Source organism: Verticillium alfalfae, genomic scaffold, assembly GCF_000150825.1.
Source record: "Verticillium alfalfae VaMs.102 supercont1.14 genomic scaffold, whole genome shotgun sequence".
Taxonomy (NCBI): domain Eukaryota; kingdom Fungi; phylum Ascomycota; class Sordariomycetes; order Glomerellales; family Plectosphaerellaceae; genus Verticillium; species Verticillium alfalfae.
This window is the reverse complement of record NW_003315025.1, coordinates 549,864-577,519: the sequence shown is the minus strand read 5'-3', so window position 1 is coordinate 577,519 and position 27,656 is coordinate 549,864. Positions and strand designations below refer to the sequence as shown.

The 27,656-nt window shown below is 55.5% G+C and overlaps 8 protein-coding genes across 8 annotated transcripts; 5 read left to right on the top strand and 3 right to left on the bottom strand.

Moving 5' to 3' along the window:
* Positions 1-581: 581 nt before the first annotated feature.
* VDBG_09146 (predicted protein) lies at positions 582-8,429 on the top strand (the record flags this gene model as incomplete). Its single annotated transcript, XM_003000605.1, has 5 exons — positions 582-612; positions 905-1,063; positions 1,206-2,519; positions 2,571-4,087; positions 4,137-8,429. The coding sequence occupies 5 exons, from the start codon at positions 582-584 to the stop codon at positions 8,427-8,429; spliced, it is 7,314 nt and encodes a 2,437-aa protein (XP_003000651.1).
* A 1,355-nt stretch (positions 8,430-9,784) lies between these two features.
* Positions 9,785-11,114, top strand: VDBG_09145 (sulphydryl oxidase; the record flags this gene model as incomplete). Its single annotated transcript, XM_003000604.1, has 3 exons — positions 9,785-10,040; positions 10,090-10,902; positions 10,960-11,114. 3 exons carry the CDS (start codon positions 9,785-9,787, stop codon positions 11,112-11,114), a joined length of 1,224 nt encoding a protein of 407 aa, XP_003000650.1.
* Positions 11,115-11,528: 414 nt separating this feature from the next.
* VDBG_09144 (predicted protein) lies at positions 11,529-12,353 on the bottom strand (the record flags this gene model as incomplete). The annotated part of the gene is made up of 2 exons (XM_003000603.1): positions 11,529-12,093; positions 12,160-12,353. The coding sequence occupies 2 exons, from the start codon at positions 12,351-12,353 to the stop codon at positions 11,529-11,531; spliced, it is 759 nt and encodes a 252-aa protein (XP_003000649.1).
* Positions 12,354-13,049: 696 nt separating this feature from the next.
* On the top strand, positions 13,050-15,521 carry VDBG_09143 (predicted protein; the record flags this gene model as incomplete). The annotated part of the gene is made up of 3 exons (XM_003000602.1): positions 13,050-14,089; positions 14,520-14,641; positions 14,725-15,521. 3 exons carry the CDS (start codon positions 13,050-13,052, stop codon positions 15,519-15,521), a joined length of 1,959 nt encoding a protein of 652 aa, XP_003000648.1.
* Positions 15,522-16,361: 840 nt separating this feature from the next.
* On the top strand, positions 16,362-18,356 carry VDBG_09142 (predicted protein; the record flags this gene model as incomplete). Its single annotated transcript, XM_003000601.1, has 2 exons — positions 16,362-16,718; positions 16,836-18,356. The coding sequence occupies 2 exons, from the start codon at positions 16,362-16,364 to the stop codon at positions 18,354-18,356; spliced, it is 1,878 nt and encodes a 625-aa protein (XP_003000647.1).
* A 2,653-nt stretch (positions 18,357-21,009) lies between these two features.
* VDBG_09141 (2-nitropropane dioxygenase) lies at positions 21,010-22,074 on the bottom strand (the record flags this gene model as incomplete). The annotated part of the gene is made up of 1 exon (XM_003000600.1): positions 21,010-22,074. One exon carries the CDS (start codon positions 22,072-22,074, stop codon positions 21,010-21,012), a length of 1,065 nt encoding a protein of 354 aa, XP_003000646.1.
* Positions 22,075-22,878: 804 nt separating this feature from the next.
* VDBG_09140 (predicted protein) lies at positions 22,879-23,645 on the top strand (the record flags this gene model as incomplete). The annotated part of the gene is made up of 3 exons (XM_003000599.1): positions 22,879-23,269; positions 23,326-23,487; positions 23,551-23,645. 3 exons carry the CDS (start codon positions 22,879-22,881, stop codon positions 23,643-23,645), a joined length of 648 nt encoding a protein of 215 aa, XP_003000645.1.
* Positions 23,646-24,028: 383 nt separating this feature from the next.
* Positions 24,029-25,516, bottom strand: VDBG_09139 (zinc carboxypeptidase A; the record flags this gene model as incomplete). Its single annotated transcript, XM_003000598.1, has 5 exons — positions 24,029-24,336; positions 24,411-24,692; positions 24,748-24,859; positions 24,915-25,144; positions 25,201-25,516. 5 exons carry the CDS (start codon positions 25,514-25,516, stop codon positions 24,029-24,031), a joined length of 1,248 nt encoding a protein of 415 aa, XP_003000644.1.
* Between the last annotated feature and the right edge of the window lie 2,140 nt (positions 25,517-27,656).

Sequence of the window (27,656 nt, the reverse complement as noted above, 5' to 3'; positions counted from 1 at the left end):
GACCTGGGATGTGTTCATGCAGGTGCAGAAGTCAGTTCAGGATTTTGGCGCGCCTCCCAAAAGCTTCACATACGCGTCTTGTATCACGTGGCCATTAAGCTTGGGTTGCCCAGAGCTTTTCACCTCTAAATATCTTGAGGCACGTGCCCAAGGCTGCCGTATTGAATTGATATCACCATATCCATTCACCGGGTTAGCGAAGTCCCAAGAAGTCCCTCATCCATTACAAGAGTGACTCCATTGGGAACAGCCTGACTGGTCCCGTGTCCATAGTGTTTCAACCCCTTCAGAGATCTATGAGTAGAGGATCCCGATCGACTAAGACATGCTATGTTCAGGTAATGATGTATGTTATTTGAACCGGGTCACGTTTGCTTGTCACCGATTGCTCTGATTGCGATCTGCCTCTATCTCAATAGATCTTGAGTCAAGGACCGATATTGTATTGTATGACAGTGTTACAGACATTGGAGAAGCTTATAGTCAAGCGTGCCAGTGAGCCGTTGTTTAGCAGTCTCGTGAGGACCCAATCTCGTGAAGACCTCATCAATCCTCCGCCAGACACCTTTGACTCTTCAGACATGGCAAGCGAAGAACCAGTCACGTGGCATGGTTGAGTGTGCCTAAGGGCCTTGCTAAACCTCACTATCTTGCAGCTCATTGTTAGCAATATGCTAGGTTCATCTTAGAAAAGCTCGGTGAATGCCTCAAGCCCATTCACGTTGGAGTTGTGGCGTCTTATCAGCTTACTTCATTCACGTATCGCTCCTTCGCAAGTCAGAAAGCCTTGATAGACTGACGGGCTTGATCATCCAGCTGATATCTTCTTCTTACCTCACTCCACCACATCACCTAAACCTTCTTGATTGCAAGCTTTAGATCGCTTAACACGATCGCATCTCAGACCCCTCGAAGGCCTTTGACGATATTTGGTTACAACTGCACACAATACTCCCACGCCGAAACCTCGATGGCGTGGTTGCGCCCGGGGAGTTGGCCCGACTGGCCTTTGCCCCTGCTTCTGTTCTGATTCTGACCCAGCTTGTGATGTTTGTATCTGGAGGTATGTATTAGAAACATCGATGACGGGGTCCGCTGTCGCTTTGATGGTGCGCGCCACAATGCGCCACCTATCTCAGCCCCTGTGCCCATACTTTGCTTCAGCGACGCACATTCTTTAAATCAACGACAGCTAACCTCTACAGAAACCACCAATGATTCGCCCAAACTCTGTTCGAACTCTGATACCAACGATGGCTGTGTTACACTTCATGGTGTTGTTGGCCCTGAATCGACGTCCAACACCGACGCCGTTATTTCCAATGATGAATCTCTTCAGCTCGACGATCAGGCCACCCCCAAGGATGTGCGTTCAAGGCACGATGCTCACGTGCACACTCTCCAAGAGCGCCAGGCCACGACTATCAAGATTTACATTTCGACCACTGCTTCAGATGTCCCTGCAGCCGAGCCCACTGTTCAGCCCGGGTCTGTTGTACCTGATGGATCCAGCCCCGAGCCCAATAATTCAGGCTCTCCGGCGGTCACAGATGTCTCAACTAGTTCTGAAGATGCCCTCAATCACAATGAGGGCACGACCATCAGGTTCTCCTTGAGCAGTATCCCCACAATCAATACTGTCGAGAACACTGGGGTTCCTACAACCCAGAAGACTTCCAAATCTCTCATCTTTGTCACTGGTGGCCGACCTGCACCAAAGGATTCGAACGGTGAAGTCTTTCGCACTCGAAGCTCGGACACCTTGCCTCACGCCACGAGCAATGGCGACTCTGCTCGATCCACCCACGATGGACCTTCTACCGCTGAGAATCCTGTCAGCACTGCCAGTGTGAATGGTCAGGACATCTCCAGCACTGTTTTGTCTGGTCAGAGTGTCCGTGACAGTGGCACAGTATCTCCCCCTGCCACTCATATCGTAACAACATTGAGCGACACTGCATCGCTCGGCCAAGCGTCTCCCGTTGTTGTCGACGCGCCTCCAACAGCCCCAAGCATGGGTAATGTCATGCCCATCCCGAATGTTCCTTCCGTCAGCACGATGCCGAGCCAGACGTCGCCGCCCCTGCCTGATGGTGAGAAGCCGTCAGCTACACATAGCCAAGGTGCAATTTCGACGCAATGGCCTACCGACTCATCAGGATCGCCACTATTCCCAACCCCGACGTACACAGACTCTGCCAGCATTGTTCAGTCCGCCTGGCCAACCAACACTGATGGTTCGCCGGTGCCATGGCCCACCAGCGAAGATGGCACGCCTTACCCCTGGCCCACTGACTCGGATGGCAAACCGTACCCTCCCCGGCCTCGCGAACACAACGGGTTCTTCTTTCCTCCATGGCCACGAGAAGAGGACGGCTCGTTTTGGTTTCCTTGGCCTTTTTTCCCTCCTGAAACAGACCCCGATGTTCTCTTCTTCCCATACCCGCCCGAGAACTTCGACTCGAAGACATGGACTTGGCCTATCACTGCCACAAACACCGAGTCCGACGGTTCCTTCCGTACGTCGATTATTACTTGGATCTCGACCGACATCACTCGTACTGCTACAGTCGATGGCATCGTCATACCCACGTCTCGTCCAGGATGGACCTGCAGCCCCAAGTACTGGTGCTACAACCTCTGCTGGAAATGGGACCTGCTTTGTACTGAGTTCGACGGGCCGCTGATCCCCGAGCGTTCCGGGTTCCCTCCTGTCATCATGCCCTCGCCGCCTGCTGATATTGGCTCTGGGACCCAAACCAGTGCTCTTCTTATGACTTCTACTCTTCTTCCTTCTCCGTCTGGCTCGGACGGCTCTAATGGCCAGGGGCAAGAGGATGGTGTTGAAGATGACCAAGAAGATAATGATGACAACGATAGAGGAGACGATGATGACGATGACGATGACGATGACGACGACGACGATAATGATGGTAAAGGCAAGGGAGGCAAAGGAGGCAAGGGCGGCAAAGGCGGTGGTAGCAATGGAGGAGGTGGCGGCACCATCGGGGGCATCGATCCCGACATCGATGGCGGTATTCTTGGCGGAACTGATGGCGGTACTACCAACGATAACAACAACGACCAAGACAACGACAAAGACCATGACCGCGATGATGACGACGATGATGATGATGATGACGACGAGGACGAAGCCACCTGCACCATCACTTACACCGTCGCCCCTCACTGCTCGCAGTTCTGCACTGTGAAACCCATTACGCGCTCGGGCACCATCCAGACCGAGGCTCTCACGACCAGCTGCTTCACTGCCGCCTGCGAGACCAAGAGGCTCTGTTCCAAGCCACCAACGAAGACTGCGACGACCTACGCCACTGCCACGCCCACGTCCACGGAACCGCCACATCTCTGCGAACCAGGCCGCTGCGGCTTCCCCGGCGGTGCCTGTCTGCCCGGAACCACCGATGCCGATTCGGCAGCCGAGAAGCACATTATCCAAGCTCGACGTACTGGAGATGGAGATGCCATTCTCACCGAAGACGTCAGTTCTCCCGAGACTTGGCCAGACGGCGCGGCCGACTGGTGGAAGAAGGCATGGCGCATCGTCGCCGACTATGGTGCTGGCGATGGCAGCGACTTTTACGTTAGCGACCCTGATTGGAGGTTCGTTCCCGGTGCCTCGGCCAGTATGTTTGTCGCCTTCGACGAACCGCCTCGCTTGTTCGGCGGCACTCCCATGCCCGGTATCGGGGGCGGCTCTGGGCCAGTATGGGGCTGTACCATGATCGTAGTGGCGAGCCGAAAGGGTGTCTACACGAACCATATCTGGCAATCCCCCAATCTGCACTACAATGATGAGCGGGATCGCGAACAGTATCCCATGGGTCACGAAGCTCTTTTCAAGGAGCGCGTCACCGACTTTTTGGCCCGGGGAGCCACGGGCGACGACGCCCAGGTCGACTGGTACCCCGGGCTGTGGGGGCTGATGGGAGACGGCAAGCCTCTAGATCCCGAGGCCGCCGGCTTCATAGGGGCCTGGATCATCACCTCGGCAGATCCATGGGGCAACGTTTACTCTCCATGGGAAATCGAAGAGATTCAACGACAGATGGAGACGGAGGGCGGCGTGCCGTTCGACATGATCCACGTCACACCGTACAGACCAAACTCCCAAGTCGGTCGAGACTGGGAGGAGTTTGTCGATGAAACGGGACGACTCCAATGCCGATAACTTCCGGACCGAGTGGTATGACGGCCTCCTCGTGTGGCAATATGGCCCAGGAAGCGAGAACCAGTCGCAACGGTTGGTCATCCGCTTCCGCAACGAGGTCCTCGCGTCCATGGCGTGGTGTCGTAATCGACAACCGGGTTCGACACAAAGTTCGGTGACACAGAGTTTGGCGACACAGAGTTTGGCGACACATAGTCTGGCAGCACGACAGACTGAAGGCGTGCAAGATTTCGAAGTCACGATCCCCGGATTCGAGCCTCGTGAAGATGGCACGTGTGTTAGGTCAAGGTGCAGCCCAAGTCACTGCAGCAGCTGTTCGGACGTCAAGGCTGAGCCTGCGGAGGACCCATCAGAAGACAGCGCCACAAATAAATTCGCTCGCCGACAGAGCCCTGGTACAGCAGATGTCATCCTGGCCAACCGACCGACCGATCCTGAGACGTGGAAGAACGGCGAGGCCCAGCTGGAGTGGTGGATGAAGACCTTCCAGCTCACGTTCGAGAATGGCCCCAAGATTGACTACACGGCTGGAATGAAGGAGTTTTCCACAACAACAATTGATCATTTTGGCGAAACGAATTCGGACGGAGAACTGGTTGATGAACCCAAGGGCGGCGGCGTCGGTCCTATTCGCGGCTGCACCTCCGTCGTCGTGGCGTCTCCGAGGGGCATCTTCACCAGCCACATGTGGCAAATCCCCAGCTTCGCCTTTGAAGAATACGCAAACGAATACGACATGCCCCAAAGCTTCTACTTTGAAAAGTACATTCGCGACGTCTTGCTTCAGGGCTGGGACGGCGGTGACGATGGTAGTGACGAACAAATGGGCCTCTGTGACAGTGCCTTGGCCCGCGGTCAGCCTTTCCACTTTGAGTCCCTCCGATGGATGCGGGTCTACATCATCACCGTCATGGACGACGACGTTGAGCCGGAGACGGCGGCTGCCTATCCGGAGATTGTTGCCGCCATTGTCGAGATTCTCAAGAAGGACTGCATGTTCCCCGAAGACATCATCCAGCAGATCTTCTACGACGTTGGCAACTCTGGTACTCCGAAGTCGGCCCTGGCGCCTGCAAACCAATTCTGGGATCTGTCCGACGACCAGAAGCTGCAGAAGTGGGCTGCGGAAGGCACACCGCACTGGAAACCGTGGATGGGGATGGTGTCCTGGCAGTACGGCCCTGGTGGAGGCGGCTCAACCAGCTCCGCCACCGTCACGACGTCGACTTCAGCTGCCCAGCCGACAGGCAGCGGCGTACCTCCTGTCATCCCCAGCCAGGCCAAAGAGCTTGTAATTCGCTGGGAAGAGTCCATCATCTTCCGCCAGTCGTGGTGTGGGGATGGCATGGTGCCTGAAGGCCAAACCCCGGAGGACGTGGAAATGTCGGATGTCGCAGATGGTTGCCATACTCAGCGAAGGCGGCATACTGTTCCCCTATGTGGCGGATGCGACGAGTGTATGAGTCGCTTCAACCCTGGCCAAGACTCGGACAGCGATGTCGACATGGGTGACCCCTCCGACAGTAATAGCGACGAGGCCATGCCTGACGCAGGTGGCGGCGCAAAATTCGCTCTGAGCAAACGTCAGGGTCCCGGGGCCACGCTTCCTGAAAACGCACAAGAGATCATTACGAGCATGGTCTGGTGGCCAGGATTCTGGCCCGGCGAGGGCGGCGAGAAGGCTTGGTGGCGCAAGATGTACATCATTTGCACGACTTGGGGTGCTCTTCACGGCATCGAGCGCGACGCCGAGAACACGACGTTGGCACACTACTCGACCAGCTCCCTGGCTCTCTTCCATTATGACCAAGACAACACTTTGCTCGAGTATGCAGTCCCTCGAATGGGCGGCGTCGTGCCTGTCGCCGGTTGTCTCGCCCTGGTCGTCGCTTCACCTTCAGCCGTCTGGACTGCGCACATCTGGGAGGTCCCGACTTTAACGCTCGGCCTCTTCAGCGACTCTGCCGACGACATTGAGCGCTTGTTTCCCAAAGCCCAGGTGGAGTACTACAAGGAAGGTGTTGTCGATTTCATCTCCGACGGCGGTCGCGGGTACCAGGGTCTCGAACTCCTGACCGGGCCCGGCATGCCCTTCAACGTCGACGAGCAAGAGTTTGTCTGGGTGGGCATCGCGGCGCCGCGTGATACAGACGGGTCAAATGACAAAGATTCGCCCTCTCAATACCGCCCTTACATCCGCGATGCCATTGAGGGTGTTAAACAGGAGATGGAGAAGCTCGGCTTCCAGAATGAGGACATGATCAACATTATCCCTTATGACCGCCACACCGTTGTGTACAGCGACAAGAACAAAACCGAGCGCGTTGGATGGGAAGGTCTCCTCTCATGGCACTTCTCCCCCGGCGAGCAGAATACAACGACCAATGTCCAAACGTATGGCACTGGTAGGGAGCTCATCGTCCGCTTCGAGGAAAGGGTCCTCATTCATCGCTCATGGTGTGGAGACGGCATCAAGCGAAAGGACAGCCCCCGCGTGGAGGTCATCCCAGGGCCGATTTGTCCTCTGCCCGAGAGGCTATGCGGCGGCACCTGCGAGGCATGCGTCGAAGCGGCAGACACGTCAGAAGACCAGCCATTCCGAGCCTGGACGCACGACTCGATGTTTGGGTTCGAACTCGATGACCCCAGCAAGTACCGTCCCGGTTGGCGTCAGCAGGAGGATCTTTGGTGGGGGCTCATGCGCGAGCACATTGAGGCCACTGGTCCCGAGTACGGCAGGACGAACTCGAGCAATTTTGAGCTCTGGTCGACGAGCAAATTCTATGACTTTGCCATCAATTCGGAAGGACAAGGCAACGTACTGCCGATGGGCGGCGGCGCACCTCCGGTTTGGGGATGTACCATTGTGTTGGTGGCTTCGCCTGCTGGCGTTTGGTTCGGACACTTTTGGGAGGCTCTGGCCTTTTCGATCCCAATCGGGCCCGAAGGCGATGCCATCAAGGGAGCTCAGCCCGATCGCACCAGGGATGAATATTTCAAGGAAATGGTTACAGATTTTTTGAAAGACGGGAATGACAAGGGCGGTATTCAGAACCCAGGTCTCGCCGAGTTTACTTCGGAGAACGGCCACTTCAACGCGGACAACAAGGAGTTTGTGTACGTCGCCATTGTCAGCCCGCAAGCAGCCAACGCCACCAAGACTGCCAAGTATCCGACCGAAGTCGACAGCATCCGCACGACTCTCCGCGATGAGCTCGGCTTGAGGGAAGAGGACATTCACGTCCACCTCTACGAGCAACAGGTTTCGCTCTCGAGCTCCTTGTACGGAGGCTCCCTTCGTTCATGGCATGGCCTCGTCTCGTTCCAGTACACGCCCTACGCCTACGTCCGTGAAGATGACACGACTCATTACGAGAAGCGGCTTCGCATCAATCTCGAACGCGTTTCTCTCTTTGAGCAGGGCTGGTGCGGCACCGGCATCAAAGATGTTTCTCAGCGCCACAAGGCAGGAGACGACATGGGCGACATACCCGCCGGCTGCTACTACGACCGACCTGCCGATGGCGCACGGCCCAGCGATGAGGGTGACCGATGCCTCCAAGATGACGATTGCGCCCGCACGCGCTGCGCCAAGCAATTCGGCGCGAAATGTACGCGTCGGAGCTCCGACGCGGGCTCGGGATCGTGTGAATGCGACCTGGATGCCGTCAACAACTGCGAAAAGCAATCCGACTGCGAGGACGTCAAGTGTGACTACGCCTGGCAGGAACCTGTGTGCGTGTTCAAAGACACCAAGTCGTCCCTCGAGAAGAATGCGGGCCCTGGCTGCCGGTGCCTCGGGCATACGTGCAACAAGCACACCGACTGCGACTACGCCGAGTGCGGGGAGCGACGCACGCTCAGCTGTACCGACGGACGCTGCCACTGCAAGCACTGCGCCGAGATTGATTTCCAGGAATCGGACTACTGGAACATGCGCTGCCTCGATGTCGAGGGGCACATTATGGAGACTGATCCCTGGGACACGGTGACGTGCCAGAGCACGGTCAACATCATGCTGCAGTGCTTCGGCCGGCAGCGCGGCAAGGAGGGCCCGCCAGACGCCATCGCCGAGTGCGACTACATCTGCTGTCCCAAGGGCAAGGTGCCGCGGTGCCTCAAGCCTGTCTGGAATCCGAAGGACTGGACGGTTCGGGAGTGCATGTGCACGGAGTGGGACTCGGAGCACGCGGGGCGGATTCCTGTTGATCCGCCCGAGGAGGCGACATGGAAATGATGGTGCTCTGGTAGTAGGTAGCTCGGCTTGCTGGTCGGGATGACGGTGTTCCTGATGAATAACCGAGAAGGGTTCATGATGTGCTAGTCGAAAAGGGACGAATAGAGACGAGTTCGCCTGATGATGTTGTACTATGCTATGCTGTACTGTGCATGTTCGGGTGAAGTGGTGATTGCCTCTAGTGCATTGTCTCGGAGTCGCCATGGCCGACCGTGGCCCTGAGGCCTGGCGCCCGAGGCTCAGTGGCGCCCGAGGCTTAGTGGCGCCCGAGGCTCAGTGGCGCCCAAGGCTCAGTGGCTCAGGCTTTTGGCTGTGGCTGCTTGTTTTCACGCCAGAACAACACGAGCCAAGCACAAGGCACCGCCGGCTCCACCACATCACCATCTTAATCTCAACGTCTCACTTCCCACCGCCAGCTCTGCCCACCCACGTCACTCCCCGAGACCCGTTTGACGCCAGCTGTCACGGATCCTTGCGCCGGTTGAGACCCATCACACGGCTAACCCGACTTGAAGCTGCCCACGAGCAAGCGGTGTGTGCAGATGGCCACTCAAATGCCTCCTCCTTCGACGCCTGACTCCAGCTTGTAGACACGGCGTGCCATGTCTCCATGCGCCATGACCGACAGTGTTTGACCTGCCGACTGCCAACATAGAGACCCTGGAGCCGTTTCCGACCAGATTGATGTCTTCCGATACACACACCACAACCGTCCTATCATCGTCCATCCGAGCGACGATGCAGGCAGCCTGATCGAGTGTTTGCATGGCGACCACCCGTCATGCAGCTTGCTCTGGCAAGACAATGTCGTTACTCAGATCCCCATCGCCATTGCACAGACTGCCGAGAGGCGACGACCACTTGGCATCCCCCTCGAGCACACATCCTCGTGGGCTCCAATGACAAGAGAGCGCCAGCTTCAGCCCAGCCTGACCGGTCGATGCAAATGCAGAGCTGGCGTCGTGAAGGCTCCCACGGACATGTGCCCAATGTCGGTGCACTTGACACTGTCTCGCGGTAGACTGCAATGCGGGGCATTGTCTCGGTCAACGCGTCGCGATCGACACAAGCACGCGGGACGAACCGCAGAGTCCGCTGTCCAATGGATCCCTAGTCTCAGTTACACGGCTCGGGTGGGTTGCACGACTCATTTCGATCACGGTCCATTCCAGCACGCTTGGCCGTCCTTGCACGCCCTGGGTCCTACAGACTCGAAGTTGGGATCAGCCGGCTAGCATGTTGTGATCCACGCATGGACTCTTCGTCTTTATAATGCCCGCCTACCTCCCTAGTGAGCAGTTCGGAACTCCTCACGCGTCTCGCTCCCCTTTCGACGACTCCCTCGCTCTCGCATCATGTGGTTCCGTAATGCCCTCGTCCTGACTGCCCTGGCCACCCTCGGCCTAGGTGCTGCTGTGCCTGCTTCCGGTCTCGAGGTTGCCTCGAGCACCGGCGCCACCGAGTACGATGCCATCATCGTCGGCGGCGGTCCTGCCGGTCTTTCGGCCCTCAGCGGCCTGGCCCGTGTCCGCCGTAATGTGCTGCTGATCGACTCGGGCGTGTACCGCAACGACCCCACGCGACAGATGCACGATGTCCTCGGATTTGATGGTACGGTTCCTCTTCCTTCTCTGATACACATTTCTAATCTGTACATCAGGCGTCCGCCCAGCCTACTTCCGCTACGCCGCTCGCCAGCAGATCGCTCACTACAAGACGGTCTCCATGGTCAACGCGACAGTCACCAAGATTGAGCCGCAGAACAACAACACGCTCTTCGAAGTCCTGACCGATGACCCCACAGGCGCCTCCAAGACCTACCGCGCCCGCAAGATTGTTCTGGCCACCGGCATGCGGGACATCCTCCCCGCGACGCCCGGCATTAAGGAGGCCTGGGGCAAGGGCATCTACTGGTGCCCCTGGTGCGACGGCCACGAGTACGCAGACCAGCCCCTTGGTCTGTTCGCCCCGCTGGCCGACGTGCCCGGCCTCGTGCGCGAGATGATCACCCTCAACGCCGACGTCGTGGCCTTTGTCAACGGCACCGATACACCCGACGCCCAGGCCGCCACGGAGAAGAAGTTCCCCGACTGGCGCATCTACCTCGACATCCACAACGTCACCGTCGACAACCGCACCATTGAACGCCTCACCCGCCTCAAGGAGGACGCGGACGACCACGACCCCAGCCTGCCGTCCGTCGCCCACGCCGACCTCTTCAGCGTCGAGTTCCCCGAAGGCAAGCCCGTCGAGCGCGCCGCCTTCCTGTCGAGCTGGTCCTCAGAGCAGGCGTCCGATGTCGGCGAGGAAATGGGCGTCACGCTCTACGGCGGCCGTCTTGCCGCTGATCAGACCAAGGGTCTCGTGACGAACATCCCTGGCGTCTACGCGATTGGCGACGCCAACTCGGACAACATCACCAACGTGCCGCATGCTCTGTTTTCGGGCAAGAGGACCGCCGTTTTCCTGCATGGTGAGTGCCGCATCCGGCTTCCCCGGATCGAGGAACATTAAGCTAATAGTTTCACAGTCGCCCTTGAGAGGGAGAACGCGCTCGAGGAGATCAAGGAGGCCAAGGAAGGGGGTAAGAAGGAGAGGGATTTGGAGCTTGAGCCGAGGGCCGTCTGGGAGGCCATGAACGGGGAGCCGGGCGAGCCGCTTTTCGCGGGCGAGTACCGGGAGTAGCTGTCTATATTTGCCATGTCCCGAAAGATTCATGCGCCTTTGATAATTACTCTGGCCTGACCTTCGAGCACCTCTAATTGATGATATATATGAGCAGGCCTTGATACAATTGCCAGTAACAATGTCTTGTCTTGATATGTGTGGTGGACAATCATTGGCTTGGTGAATTCAGATTGCGGCGTGGCCAAGTCCGCCAATGTCAAGAGCAGTCTCATGCCAGATGTCTGTCGTTTTCTTGCGTATGACGCACGTAGCAGAGCATATCTCACAAAACACTACACTCCGACTGCTTGTACTCTCGTCGGACAAGTGTCCGCTTCACACCCGCCTTGCACAGACTTGGCAGCCCTCCGCTAGCCATCTCCTGTCACTGCTTATATTCCCGTCTCAACGTGATTACTTTTTTCCCTTCACCTAGAGTACTGCAGCCATCACGAGCCCGACGACGGCCATTCCGTGCTGCCACTGTGACGGCGCCGTCGGCGCGGCACCTTGACTTGAGGTCGTCGTCACGGGGCCGGACAGCGCCGATGTCTCTGTGCTGATGGAGGCCGTGCGGGTAGATGTGACCGTGCCACTCTGTTCCGAGACGGTAGAGGCAACCGACGACGATGAATTCTCTACACTCGGAGAGATAGTTCCTGCAGTTGATTCAGTTTCCGTGGTCGTTATTTCGGACAATATCGAGATCTCACGGCTTGCAGTAGACGTTGTGGAAATCGCCCTGACACTCGTCTCGCCTGTTCCCGTAGCGTCATCGCCATCCTGCGTCGAAGAGCTTGTCGCCGAAGTCGACGTCGGACGTGTAGTTGTGACAGGCGGGATCGAAGACTCAGTGATCACCGGTCTAGCAGACACCGTGGTCGGCTCGAACGGATCAGGCAGCGTGGTGATGGGCGTGAACGTCAACGTCAGCGAAAGCTCCGCCGTCAGGCTCGAGAGGAAGAGGCTGTTCTCAGCAATGATCGACTCGATCTGCCTGCTCAGGGGAACGAGCGCAAAGGCCGACTCGGTCGTTTAGAACAACGGGTCGGCGCACTCGTACGGCGCGTCGTCGTCGCTGCTCTCTTGGCACGTCTGGCCCGTCAGGCAGCACCACGTGTTGTCGCAGACGACGGGGCACAGAAAGCTGCGTCCCTGGATCGAGCGTCGTGAGGCGCGGAGGGCGGATCGCGAGGCTGAGGCGGTGCGGATGTTTGCGGCGATGGCCGCGTACAGTGGAAGAACAAGGTAGTTCATTATGAGAATGGAAAGCATGGAAAGCATGAGAGTACTTTCAGTGATGGATTGTAAACTTGCAGACCCGGGCGAGCCATCCAGGGCGCATCGTGCTATTTGTTGCCACAGAGCATTGAAGCTTGTTTCGCTGCCAATCGCCACCCTAGTCCCAGCTGAAAGCAACTCCTACAGACATGCTATCGCCATCGCGCAAGGCTGCGGAAGGTATCAGGTGGCCTAGGCGATCACCCCATTCCATCACAGTCTGGGGTGCGAGGCGCAACAATAGCTCAACCCTCTGCGTTGTCGGATAGGCTCAGCTGAAACTTGACAAACGCCTCGCAGCACACGATGTGACATCTCGACGCCTCGCCAGCAGCATATCGCAAAGCACGTTATCAGATACGAGAGAGCCTGGTCGCGCCACACACCGAAGCCGTTGTTAAAGTTTGGTCTAGGACCGTGCCGAAAAGCCGGCCCGGCTGACCGCGACCAAAGAGGGCAATATCGTGCCAAAGCTGAGCAGCCTTTTCCTTCGGGACAGCTCGAGACCGAGCTGTCAACCTGTGATATTGACAGCGGCTCCCCCAGCAGATATAATGGGGGCCAAAATCAAAACAATGTCTGCATAATGGTAGCTGGTTATTTCAGATCTTTGATAGCTGTGATCAGCGCAACGTCGTGCTCACAAGCAAACCCATTCTTCGATTTGCCACTATGTCCCAGCAGGGAATCCCAAATGGTGACTCAGTTCCACCCGTCGGGGACCCTATCCCGATGGTCACCTTACCGTCACAGGTGACTGCAAACGCATCTCCTAGTGATGTATCCCTGAACACAACCGGAGGAACTATCTGTCCATCAGCAAATCCGCGGGCACCTCCCACCGGGTCCCCCACGGATGTCTCTCAGGACGCTCCACAGGGTCCCGACTCAACCTCGCCGATTATTGACAACCCAGATGGTACTATAGACTCTGCATTAATCGCGTGCCCTCCATCATTTGCAGCAAGCCCAATTACGGCTGCACAGTCTCCAGCTGCTCTAGACACTCCGCATACGACTGTGCCGCAGTTGGCTACCCAGACACCCGCCCCTCAACCAACTCCGCATTCACCTACCTCGAGTACCCACGACCAACCTCAAACGGCGCCGGCTTCCTCACCATCAACATCGACTACTTCGCATCCTTCAAACACTGTAACCCCTCCAATTTTTCCAGTTGCTTCTCCTCCTTCCAGTCCAACTGTCTCAACAACTCCTGCGCCAACACAGCCGCCCGGAATCTTGACAGGTGCCCCTTTTACACCCAATGGCGCGCCTCTTCCGAGCAATGTACCAACAAAGGCTTCCCCAATCCACGCAGCCCTGACCGATGGCCTTCTTTGGTCCGTCCTGTGGGCTATGCTCTTGTTTATGTTCGTCTCCTTACTCACATGGCAAGCCAAATCCCTTGACTGGCCGCTTGCCAACCTTTCAATTTCGACAGGTATCTTCCTCTTGACGATCCTCGCTAAGCTTACCGACTGGGCCCTTGACAGTTTGGGAAACCTCGGGTGGGAGAAATTGTACTGGGGACCCATCCTTCACCGGAACGCTACTCTCTTGACACATCTCGTCATGACTTCAGGTCTTGCTGGGTGGTGGGTTGTTTTGCGAAATCCGCCGGAAAACGGATCACCCTCGCCATCCCGACTCGTGAACCTACTTCGGCGAGGCCTTTCGGCGCGATGGCCCCGATTTTGGGCCTTCTGGAGGTGAGAAAAGTCTCGGATGGAAAAACTTTCTGTATCATGTAAATTGACGGCTACGGTGCAGGATAGCTGTCTGGCTCTTGATACAATTTCCTGGCATAATCATCATGTCAGATGCAAGCCCTCGGACGTCCTACCGTCCTGCCGGCTGGTCGACAGTCAGCGGCGGCATGGGCATTTTCAACTCGAGTGATACATTTCAGGTGCCGGGAGATTATGTCACCAACAGTTACATTTTCAACATGCTGCAAGACACCAGAATGGCCAGCAGCACGGAAGCTATCAGCCATGAATGTCGGAATGATCTGACATGCGAGGCGACTCTCCTCGTTGGTGGGCTAAGGTGGATCGCACCGTGGCCTTATATCCAGCTGCCCAGCGATCTCACAGCATTCTTGACTCGTGACATGCCTGTGTATCAGCTCGAGGGCAGAAACACTACCCTTGACAAGTCCATCTCCTGGGCGACCAGTGAATGTCGGGTCTACCAAGCCGTGGACAGTGCCCTTCAAATCTGCGCAAAGGACAGCAACAAGGGTGGCTCTATTCTTACCGGTGAGTTAAACCTAGCTCAGCATTGACCTCACCATGCGGCTGGCATGCCCATGTTGGGACATCATGAACTAATTCTCGGCCAGGTATTCGAGCCTGCGACCCAGGTAAGCTCGACGACGAAGGCGACTGCTCACTGAACCCTCAGTGGCCAGGGTGGGACTCTTTCGTTGCTTTTTCGTCCACTTTGGACATCTACCGCCTGAATATCAGCATGGCCGCCGATCGCCGTAGCAGCGCCATTCTGGAGGTGACGGACAAAGGAAAGCCAACGAAGCAGGATATCCACCCGAGCGAATTCCTCGACGCATTTGACAACCTGTTCTGCCCCTTTACCTCGGACATCTCGACCATTTCAAGGTACTGTGAGACTGGACAGGTTAGGTCTGATGTTACACTTAACCTATGGATGTTCGTGTACTACAATTACCAATCCGAAGGCTTCGAGAACTCTGTAGCCGTCGACACGCTGCGCAACATCTACGCCACGGCGCTATTCCTCTATAATCCTGTCTTCCGCGGTGCCGTCTTCGCTCCCAATGCCCCAGCCTTTCTGCGCACGGCGCAAGAGGGCCTTGCCGACGAGAATTACTTTCCGGGGACCCCCGCAAGGAGGTCGTCCCACCTCGCGCCAGCGCTGTGGACGGTGCTGGCCTTTACCGTTTCCGTCGGATTTCTCATTTCAGCCTCGCTTCTAGCGATTTTCTTCGCGCTGTGGTTTAAGCAGCCCCAGCTCTCGGCTTTTGGACCTCTGAACGCGTTCAAAGCCGATATTGTGCAATTTGGACAGGCAGGGAGCCTGGACTTGGATGCACTGGTGACAGGCAAGACGGACAAAGAAGTCGCTCTGGCGACGGATGGCATATGCATCAGGCTTAGGTAGTCTCTCGAGCAGCAGTCATTCTCAATACAGCACCACAATGAACGGCCAACACATTAATTGTAAATTACTACAACAAAAGCCTTCAACCTGGCTTCATGTTGTTTTCATGTTTGGGCCGGGGCTTTCGGCACCCGTCAAGTGCTGTCAACTGCAATCGTTAGAAGCTGGCTTGCGTCCATTTTACGGGACGTCGTGGTCACTTACAAGTGTGTATTTCTGTTGAATGAAACTACCTCTGCCGACAAGACTTACCATAATAATCCCACATCTCTGGCTGGATGTTTAGTTGATCATCTTAGGCTGTAAATGTGTACACTTAAGCAGTGTCAAACCGCTCTGCCGAGCCGAATATCCGACGTCGTTTTTCGGGCACCAACAAGGCAGTTTTAGTTGCACAGTATCAAGTGTTGGAGGGGTCAAGTGCGGAAGAAAGGGGTGTGTATTGAGAAGCTATTCTGCAGGGCAGGAGGGTGCCTAGCACTCAGCCATGAGAGGCACCACAGCTCAGGCCGTCTGGCACCAGGTGAAGGGCACTGACGAAATGAATGCCACCACCAGCATCAACAAGACGTACGTAGCCTGATGGGAGGCAGTGCATACGTGCATGTGGTAAAGCTATTGAACATGATTGTAGAGGCGGGCCTCTTAGGTGGCTTTGGCCAGTGTGGCCGGCCTCCCGCATGACGCCGCGGCCTATCATGACCTTCTCTTCGCGCCAACCGTGCTGTTGGCGTTCTGATGACACCCAACCAGTCCTGGCTTGAAGCTCCTCCCCTCTATAAACAGCACTGAGGGACTCTCCTGGACCTCCTGGACGGCGATCGAGATGCTTTCGTCAACATGTCAGATGTCTTGTTCGAAAAAATGCCCCCTGCGCCGCAGAAGTCCCCAGCCTTCATCTGCGCTGAGAATATCGCTCTTTTGCAATTCCTCCACGATGTCCCAACCCAGCCATCCAACAGAAGTCTCCTTGAGACCGCGACAAGTGATGGCCAATTACCTCTTTCACTCGAGCACGAGCGGCAGCTCACGGGTATCCTAGCGACACTCTCTTCGATTCGCGAAGACGTTGCCCTAATTACCGCCGTTGCCATCCGGCAGTTCAACACGCCTGGCAAACACCATCCGACCTCACTAGAAGTTCTTGTGGCAGTGAACAAATCGAAGCCCTCCGATGGAGAAGACTATCTGGGCTCAGTGTGTGATGGCTTTCGGCGTATATTTGACACACTCTCCCACGCCACCAGAGGTCAGTCAAGCTTCAGGCTCAACAGTTGACGTTTCTCACACACCGGCGAAAGAAACGATAGCCAGTTAGAGTATCGCGCCTTCGTCGACATCGTGTCCATCTGCAAGGAGCGTATCTTGTCACGCCTTCGCTTTGGCAAGCACAAGCGGGGAAAGACGAAGGCGGCCCTCAAAAAGCTGCTGCACGACATGTGCGATGCAGTTGCCTCACATAGCTCAAGTAGCCATGGTCATAAACGAGCTTTCATGGATGGAACCCGACGACTCATAGCGGCTTTCAACCAGTTCGAGAAACACCAGACAGATGCAGAGCTTCTGTTACTTGTTGAGGAGATAGACACCTGGACACGAATGGGAGACTTATTCGATGTGTTCCGCGGGGTCCCATCCTCAGCATTGAATGGCGCTTGCTGCGAAGATTACCGAAGGATTTTCAACAAGATTGGCCAGTATCGTACCGCCGCTCGCCGGCTATACCGTCTAACCCGAAAGGTCGACGCCTTGCGCGGTATTACGATCAAGCCCGTCCATCTTGGGCCTAGTGCTTTCATCCGTCCTGACACAACAGGATACGTTCCATCTCTTGTTGACACACTAAGCAGACTATCGGCCAAGAAGACGAAAAAGGGCCTCGCTGCCACGTTGTGCAATTGTATGGGGAAAGCCACTCTCTCGGCAGAGCATGACTTTATGCAAAACACTCTTCGGATTCTCGCCGAATCTAGAATCCACGCTGAAGTCCAAATATTAGTGTATTTGAAGAACCTACCTCCCAATGAGCTCTCTACCACCAGAGTGATTCAGTCGATGAAGAAAGCCTGCTTTTTATGCAACGAAATATTGGCACTCAATAGGAGCCCCAGCGTTCCAAAGAGTCATGGACGCCTATATTCGGGGTGGAGACTGCCCGCACTGCCGGGCTTGAAGCACCTTCAGCTCCAGCTCAATGAGTCACTCCAGCGACATGCTTGTAAAAGTATTGAGAGGGTGTTGCAGAAGAAGCAGATGATGGCCCTAGTCCACCCTATTGAGAGCACTGCCCTAACAGTATCGGAGGTCACAGTCACAGAGGCAGAGACTTTAAATGCTGCCGAGACATCCTCTGAGCCTGGGGCGTTGGCACAAGGTCAAGGCCGCAAAATTATGCTAGATCCTGCTGAAGATGATGCTACAGACGCATCATCTGCTTTATCTGAGGCGGGTTTGGTCACAATGGCGATGACAACTTCCCCCAGAGACACACCAAGCAGCATTTCTCAAGACGACACAAACAGCCGTCAGGATCAGCAGCCCTCATTTTACTTGTGCCCTGGAGATACGTCCTTGATCCACAAATTCGGGGAATCGGAAATGTCGATTGAGTATGCTGTGGCCCCAGATCATCCAAAATCAGGCATTCCACTAGTGTATCACATCAGGCAACTAGACGAGAAAAACGTCGGCACATTGAAGAGCCAGCAGACGTGTTTCTTTGACGTCATGTCCCTTGACAAAGGTTCTGAAGCCACACTACCGGGAAATTCACCTTTCTATATCAATATGAACGATATTGTCGTCGAGTTGACTTTTCACGGTCGCGACACGTAGTGTCTCGGTGCCAATCTTTCTTCCTCTGGCTGCAGGTGGGAATATTACCTCTGTTTCGCTTTGTGTACCGCGCATCGGCCAGTAGAAAGGGCTTTTCAAGATTGGGATCAAGCTGGCCTTTGTTACCTGCTAGAAATTATGCTCCTCTTAAGAATTTTGAGTGGTTGATTCTGCCCTTGGCAAAAGGAAGCGACCTACGCACGTTATATTTCGTTGAACGATTCTATATCAACTTCCCCTTGACAAGGCTTCAAGGGTTGTTGACTTCTGCATAACACACGATCGGGCCACGTAACTGGTTTTGAGCTTGGGCCACGACATGCAGCAGATGGAATGGATGAAAGCTCTTCAGGCCGTTATTATGATGAGTCGACCTTATTCAGGTAAATCATTGTCAAACCAGACCTTTGGCTGTAGATGCTTTTGTAGCTATCAATGAAAAAGCCCCACTTGCTTCATCACCGTGAATGTTACGTCTTTAGGGGTGTGGTATGGTTATCTGGCTTGGTTCTTCCGCATAACTGTGTTTTCTGGACGGGGAAGATCTGGTTTTGGCATGTCCTTGTGACTGTGTTATACTTAGCAAGTACAGGCTTTTGAAGATAATGGAATATGCCGAGTCCTCTTCGATGTACTGCGGCTGGCGCAAATATTGGGGTTGTGACTCCCTGTCGGGAGGCACTTCCGGAGCCAAGGAGCAGGGCGTTGGAGAGGTAGTCTTGGAGTTTTCGATACCCCGGGCCGTATAGACGGGGGCTACGAAGAGCCAGACTTCAGATGTATTCCAATCATCTGCTTGGTCATTACATAATTGTGAATAACACCTGTAGAAGACCCCCTCACACTGCGCATCCCACTGCTGTGACAGCAGGACCAAAACTTGCCTTCCTGAAAGGATAAAATCAAGACTTTATTATCAAAGATATGCAGCAGCTAGCCTGTTTCACTACTCACCGAACGCGACACTATGTAGTCTCCCTGTCCTTTTAGTTTTAATGGAAAAATGATCAAAAATGCAGCCTTTGTGAATCTGGGGAGGGAAGCATATTAGATTGAACGTTCAATCACATCTACTAGCAAGGCTGTCTTCTTTACTCTGACTTTCCCATAGCGAAGGATGTTAAACTTTCAGCAAGGGTAAAAGGCTCCGACTAATACGCCAATGATGACCCTAGCCAGCACTGGCGCATTAGGGGAAACAGATCGCAGGTCTCCGCAGTCGCTGTCATCGAGATTCGCACGGAACCTTCCGTGAGATCTGTTTCGAAAAAAGCCTTCGGCTCTGCTACTTGACTCGACGGTTGTATTGAACGAAGTCAGGTGATTGGACATCGTTTTCATTTTACCTGGCGTTTTAGGTTTCTCGTTCCCGGAAAGGATCAGCAGAGCAGTAGTGGCTCAGAAACACGACGCACGTGCTTGTCTAGACGCTACTGAACTCCAGGAATCGAGCCGCGATGCACCTATTCTTAAGACGGCCTGCCTTCCAGTGGCTTGATCCAAGCCGAATCCTAGCAAACAGGTGGATAATGCCACAAATCCAGCCTGCCAAACTCTTCAAAATGAGCGGTTAAGCTGACATGAGCGATGTTACTCACAAGCTCGTAAGTTCAGAGTCGCCAGAGCAAGTTGATCATCGAGTCATTTCTGCTAGAAAGTGGAACTCAGTGTCTTTGATTGCGTTCGCGAGGATGGCATTGGGCTTTCAGGGATTCAGCCTGGGTCAAAGAGAGTGTATATATAGCCCTCCCACGGCGTGTAAACTCTTGTTCTACTTCCATCATCAAGAAAGTCGGATACACTAGAACCAGACACTAGCCTCTCCAAATTAGTTGAACGTCATGCAAGGACCTTGGATACTACTGGCCCTGGCTGCCACCGCAATGGCCAGCCCAGCCCTTGATAAAGGTATGGTTATCCTCCAGCATATCATACATCGCCATGCTGACTGGAAAAGATCAGCGGGCAGATACCTGCAAGAAGTTTCAGATATGGGCTTCGCCCATGACACCCGGGTTTGCACCTCGATGGGCGGGCTCGGCCGTATGCTGTTGTGCATACGACAAGTGCCAATTGACCGCCGGCTCGCTCATCGTTGCCAAGGCTACTCTGAACCGATTTGGGACGGGGACATTCGTCATGACCAATGGACAGGTTACACAAAATGACCATGTGGAGCGAGGGAAAATCGATTACTCGGTGGGCGTCCAGGGTGCTTGCAGCCCGGATCACTTCGGCTGAGGAATGTCTCCAAGCAGTATGGCGGTGGCTATATGAACATGGCACAAATCTCTATCGACAGGTTTTTTACTTTCTCGGGAAATACCTCGCTATAGTGTGGGAAAGACCATATAACATTTTGGATATATATAATAATCTTGATATATATATTGACTGCTTGCCAAGCCCTGTATGGCTGATGGCGGTGTGACGCACGGAACATCGTGATAAGGAGTTGAGGTGAGTTCGTTGCCTCACGACTCTCCGTCTTAACGCAGCGTCAAACTCTCGTCTGATGAGTTCATCATGATTCGGTCATTCGAAATGTCCTTCCCGGTATTTTCGTGCCATTCCCCCTCGCTCCTGATGATGCTTGACGGAATCCTGTGATCTGTACTTGAAGGCAGAGAACAAACACCCAAATGTCGTGAGCTCACAGCCCCTCGGCCAGTTCATGAATAATTCTTCTTGCTCCTTCCCTTGCCTCGGTGACAACCTCACTCGCAGGCTTTATATCCTTGACGAGCCCGACGCCCGCGCCTGCCCATTTGCCCACCATGAATTTCGCCTCCTCCTCGCTCCACCCAGTCTTGAGTCTCTCGCGGCTCTCTTCCACCGTCACGCCACCCTTCATGTGCTCCCGATGGATATCACCAACGATGGCACGCCCATCAAAGCCGGGCTTCCACAGACCATTCGCCGCCAGTCGGTCATGGAAGGGCGTCTTCCAGGTACTGACGCCCCCGTCCGTCGTCTTGACGACGAGCGCCTTGTACTCGTCAGCAAATCCGGCCTCAGGCGTCGCGATGAACCGCGTCCCCATGACGACGCCCTCAGCCCCCAGCGCCACGGCAGCCGCAACACCGCTCGCTTCGACGATACCGCCCGCCGCCACGACGGCGACGTGCCGGTCGGGGAACTCATTCGCCAGCAGGGCGCGCACCTCGGGCAGCAGCGCCACGACACCGCAGCCGCGCTCAAACTGATGGCCGCCGGCATCCACACCCTGGGCGACCAGCACGTCGGCGCCATCCTGCACAGCCTCCCGCGCGGCAGACACGTTGCCGACCTGGACAAAGACGCGGATCTCGGCCCCGTGCAGCGCCGCGATGATGGCCGCGTGCGGCTTCGTCTCGGGGTGAGGCGCGAACAGCCAGGCAGCGGCTACGCGGTGGCGCGTCAGGATGGGCAGCGCATGGGCGGCAAACTGCGGCGCCGTCTCGTGGGCCGTGATGAAACCGACGCCCAGCGGCAGTGGCGCGGTCGGCGGCAGGTTCAGGCGGACGCGGGCTTCGGTGAGGCCGTTGGCGAGGTCTTTGAGCTGGCCCGTTTCGGCCGAGGCGGCGGACAGGTCGAAGCCTGCGCCGATGAAACCTATGCCGCCGGCTTTTGTGACCTCGGTGGCGAGGGCGGCGTTAGCGGTGATCATCATGGGCGCGTTGATGATGATGGGAGACCTGGCGTGGGGGAACCAGGGGAAGAGCTTTGAGGGCGCCATGGTACGTTGATGTGATGGCAGATCTCTGTGTGCCTACGACGGGGAGGAATGAGGTGGATGATTCTGGTTTGAACGTGATGACTTGGGAAGTTGTCTCTGGTCTTGGGACGCTCGGAGTCGAACTTCAGTAAGATGATGGAAGCGGGGAAACAGAACCTCGGATATAAAGTGAAGAACCAAGGCGCTGAGTCAGGCTTCGTAGACGAATTCATGGCCAGTAACATGAGGGCACCTGGACCGAATCGGACATGCGGGGCCGATCGACAGGAGACACCAGCATCTTTAGAGTTGCAGGGGGCTTATGAAGTGAAGTTCACCCATGCGGTAACTAAATGTTCGATCTTTAAGCATTTACAAGTTTTAATCACACAGTGAGTGCATCCCTTGACATATTAGGGCAGAAATGATTTTTGGATTTCATTCCCAATAGTCCATGTCAGGCCTGTGTGTAATTCAGAGCTTCGTAGGCAATCTTGTCCGGTGAACTGGTTTCATCAAACGTAGTACACAAAAAAGCTATAGCCTTTCTTCAAGATGCCCATGCGGCAGATGTAGACCTTGTAACTCATTTTACAGCAGCACGCACATCCAACGCAAGGTGGCCCTTTCTCACATCTTCTTTGAGCAAGGCAGCGATCTCTCACGACGACTAAGCGACGACTCAGCAAAACCTCTGCGGGTCTAATATCCATGTATTGCCCTTCTACAGATATTTCCTTCCTACGACCTTTATTTCCTCTCGTCAGCTCTTTCACCCCTTACTAAAAGCTAACACAACTCTCCCCACGACAGTACCCAGCAGCAATGGCTTCCAATCAGGCCACCGTCAGCGACGAGCTCGAGAACTCTTTTTGTCTTGCTGACTCTCCCGGACAACTTCCTGAGTCTCTCCAGCAGCTCTTGGAGTCTTCCCATCCGCCCTTTGAGTCCCTTCAGCAGTCCCCCCAGTCTAGCCAGCAGTTCCTTGATGCTCCCGAGCTTCCTGAGGCCGCCCATTGCCCTGAGTCTCTCAAGCAATCTGCCGAGGTAGCCGAGCCCATCTGCATCATCACCAAAGCCGCCACCAAGACCTACCACAAGCGCCAGAAACCCGTTCGCCAGACCCGTAAGCAGAAATTCGTCGCCGCCAAGAATCGCCACGGCGAGGCCGCCCGCGAGCGCAAGAACGGCACTCGCTTCCACGTCACGCCCCTGAGTGAGCATCCCCACCACCCCTCCGAAGAATGCCCCAAGGTAGCCTCCTGCTTATAGTGACGTCCCCAACAGGCCTGAAGCAAAAGTTCCCGCCCACCTTCAACGAGGACTACGCCGTCGGTCTCTGGGACGCTGACCGCAACCCCCGCAAGCTGGGCTTCAGCAACAAGAACTGGCGCGTCTATCTGTCCAGCATGCCCCTCATCAAGCTCCGCAAGGGTACGTTTGCACTTTCCACCCCGCCTCCTTACTCCAAGTTAAGGTTAGCTAACCGTGCAAAAGAGAAGGAGGCCGAGGAGGAGGCCGAGAAGCAATTGGAGGCGGCCGAGGAGGAGGCCAGAATGCATGAGTTCGCTGTCACTCTTCTTGGTCTTTAGGCAGCGGCGTTCGTCCGTGTTTACGGAAGTCGAGCTACTAGTAGCTGCACTGTTCTATCGTTCTTGAAGAAGCAGAGGGAATGCGCTTGCTCTTTCTGAACCCATCACTGCGCGTCCTAGGGAGAATAAATATATGGGAAGATGGCTTGCCCTTCGTCGCCATGATTCTACGTTGCCTGCGTTCCGCACTAGTTGTACACACAGTCCTTGATTTACAAATGTTCATGCTAACCTTAACGTACTTAACACTCGGCTGCAGCATCGAACATAGTGAAGCAGATCATCACCTTTCGCATTCAGGGTCTTATTTTAGATGTTTTAAACAAACCCAATGTCCCCCAAGTCCAACATGTTCGCGTAGCATAAACCGGCCTCTACCATCATTAAGCAGCGCGCAGCATCGCAAGGACACCCGCCCAGGTCTCCCGAACGGTGGGCTGGATCTGGCTGGCAGGCAGAGAGAAGCCGTTGGTGCCCTTGTCGCGGAGCTCAAGTGTGTACGTGTAGGTCGACTTGGCGACACCGTGGAGGTAGTCGGTGCTGTCGCCGGTGGTGGCATACAGCGCGCGGCAGGCGTTTCCGATGGTGTAGGCAGTTCCAGAGACGGCGCGGATGGCGCTGGCGCCGCGGGAGGCCATGGCGGACAGGGCCGAGTCGTCGGGAGCGACGACGGAGCAGCTGTAGCCGAAGGCTGTAGCACATGTCAGCAGTAGATCTCGACGTTTCGGGTGTGAGGCTCCAGCGCAGCTCGTGCACTACACTTACGCCAGAGGATGTACTGTCCGTACGAGTGGAAGTCGATGTAGAACCTGATGCCACGGCCGGCGGCGAGCGTGTCGACCTGGGCCTTGGCACCCCGAATCTCGGGGGCATCGGCGGCAGCGCGGCCCTTGAAGGTCTCAGAGCAGGGGTCGGTCGAGGCGCCGCCGGTGACCTCCCACTTGTAGGGCCAGTTGCGGTTGGGGTCGCGGCCGACGCAGGAGCTTCCGCTCAGGGTCTGGCGGTTCTTGCGCCACAGGCGGTTGGTGGTCTGGGTGTAGACGAAACCTGCTTCGCATTAGACTGATTCTCTGCTGATCGCTTCTTGCTGCAGTAGACTGACCGTCGGGGTTCAGGACGGGGATGATGTAGTAGTCGAACTTGTCGACGGCGGCCTTGACGCCGGTGTCGGTGGCGTACTTGGTCAGCAGCTGGTAGGCCATATACTCGGTGGTCTAATGAAAAACAGTCAATAACGTGCAGGAGAAGCCTTGGCATGGCAGAGCCTACCATCGTGCTGATCCACTCGCGAGCGTGAACGGTGCCATGGAAGATGACGGCCGGCTTGGAGCCCTTGCCGCCGCTGCCCCAGATGTGAATGCCCGTCAGAGCGCGGCCCTGGAACGAGGAGCCGGTGGTGAAGATCTCCGACTGCGTGGGGAAGCTAGACTGGAGGTCGTTGAGGAAGGTCAGGTGGTCGGCATAGCTGTGGTAGGTCGTGAACCACGTCTCGCTGGGGACTGCGCCAAGCATCAGCAACCATATCCATCGGGTGAATTGAGCGACCGAGTCCTACCAGCATAGAGGGACGCCGTGTCCTCCTCAGCGAAAGCAGCGCCAATATCTTCGACGAGGATGGTGGTGTTGGTGGCGAGGCGCGAGACGGCGTCTACGTTTTCGGGCGACACGACAATGTCGAGGGCCTCGTGAGAGCCAGGGTTCAGGACGCTGGCAGCGAGCTTGCTGATCTGGTGCCTCGCCTCCTGATCATCTTCAGGCAGATTCACGCGAATGCCCTTGAAGCCGGTGTAGTCGACCTTCTTTGGCTTGGGGAGGGCTGCGCCGAAAGCCAGAGGCAGGAGGGCGAGGGCGGACAGGACAGAGGCCTTCATGGTGGCGACGAGACGAGACGAGACAGGACAAGATGGTTGATTTCTTGGTGGCGACAACTAGATCTGCTCTCGCTGTGAAAACGCCGAAGTCAGCTGCTTTATAGCGTTGAGAAGGGTGGCCGATGGCGTTCAGCTCAGATGTCGTGCCTCCAACGACAACCTAATCGTCGAGCGGGATATTTGGGTTCAGCATCCAGGTGCCGCGGGCATCACATCGCAATGCGGCAGGTGTTTAGAGCCAGGCCGGGAGCTAACCTGTGCGGTGCAACAGTGGTCGCAGGTGATCTTGCCAAGGGCGGAAGCTCCCTAGTCACACCATCGCGTCTTGCCCAAAGAGGCAGCTCACGAGCTTAATCGCCGGCAGTTCGCTGCCGGTCGATCCCCTGATTGTCGAGTGCCTGGAGCACCCGGAACACCCAGCGCCTACTGCTCCATCCTGTGGGGGAAGGCGCTACAGATGTTCTGGTCTTCTTCGATTGCATGGCATCATGAGGGGCCGTCCCTCGGCCTCTGGCAGTTGCATCGCGACATGTGCACCAGGCCGGGCGCTTGCTGCACGCTGCCTCTATCTCTGGAGTTGCATCAGATGCTGCTGTCCGCCTCAAAGGACGTGGGGAGATCTTTTGATTCGTCATGCGTGCGACTGCAATGTGGAATGACTTGCCTTTTCAGGCCTCGGATCCTTTTCCCTGGTTGAGCCCTGAAGTTCGGTGATGCCCGCAATGATGCCCGCAATCAGCGCAACGGCTTTGACGACCCTTTTAAGAGTACTGTTGATAATGTGTCCGATTTCAAGTTCTTCAGATGTCTTTGCCTTTCAAATTCAAAGGCCGCCGCTCAAATGCCCTGTCCAGGTTTGAAAGCGCACTGGTAGAAAGTGGGCAGAGGCAAGCCCAGTCGCTAAAGATGTTGCGTGGGTTTTCTCCATTTACACACTGGGACTCGTGAGTTTGAGCAAACTGGACTCTTTATCGTCGTATCAAGGCAACTCATTTCTCGTCACCTCTCCAGATGTTTTCATGCTCTGGAATATGCTCGTGCATCCCCTGACAGTAGCTATCTTTGACAGGCATTTGGCTATTGAGCATCTGCCTGTTGAAGCCACGACGACTTGCTTTATTTAACGTGTACTCCCTTACATATTCATGCCAAAGGACACGATGGTTTATCCCCAAAGAACATCTGAGCGAAGGCCGCGTGATCAAAGGTCATCCAACGAAAAGGTAGCATCCTGCCAAGCCGTGTCAGCTTCCCACCCCAGGTATCCGACAATCAAACGTGCCGCAATAATACACGTGCATATGATTTGATCGTTCGCATTCATCACGCCTGCGGGAGCTACTCGTCAGATCTTCCATGTTTAGCCGGAATATGCGAGTAAGCTGCAGATTGTCTGACTTATTTGCTGTGTTCAGTCTCTTTCGTATGAGATCCCAATCTTTGAGGTCATCTCCATGCACGCGATCCTTCCTCGCTTGGGTCGTTTGTCCAAGGTTGCAATATCGTATTTCTGTACATTAAGTGCCCTCAAGATGGCATTCACGGAGTGTCGAGTACCGTCATGGTGGAAGTGATGATGGATTCAAGGTGTCTGCCTCCAGATGACGCGATCATCTTGATCTCTCCATGCCATAGAGAGTTGTTAAATAGGCACGACTGCCAATGTCTGCGACTGACGAAAGCATCCATCACATCTAGCACCAGAGACAAGTACTGTTCAAAACATGAAGCCCCTCGGATTCATCGCTACTCTTGCTGCGCTCGCATCAGCTGTGCCACAGCCCCTTCAACACAGCTCTGAAGCACCAAGTAGCGACCGCCTCAGCAAGCGGGCCACTCTCTGCGGACCGCAAGAGTACCTTGAAACATTCTGGTTCCTTGTCAAGAATGGAATCTCGGAAGCAGCCCCTGACGACGGCTCCCAGTGCATTACTGTCGTGGGTCAATTCGACTCGCTGCTAAGGTGGTCCACGTCCTTCACGTGGAGCGGCGCCTCATCGACGCCCAGATCCTACTCGCGTGCCGATCGCGGGAGGTTCCAAGTAACCTCTTTGTTCGAATATCATTCCCTTGCGACCAACTGGAAGTGGAGGCAAGTGACGATACGCGAAATGTACATTCTGGTCCCCTTGACTCACAG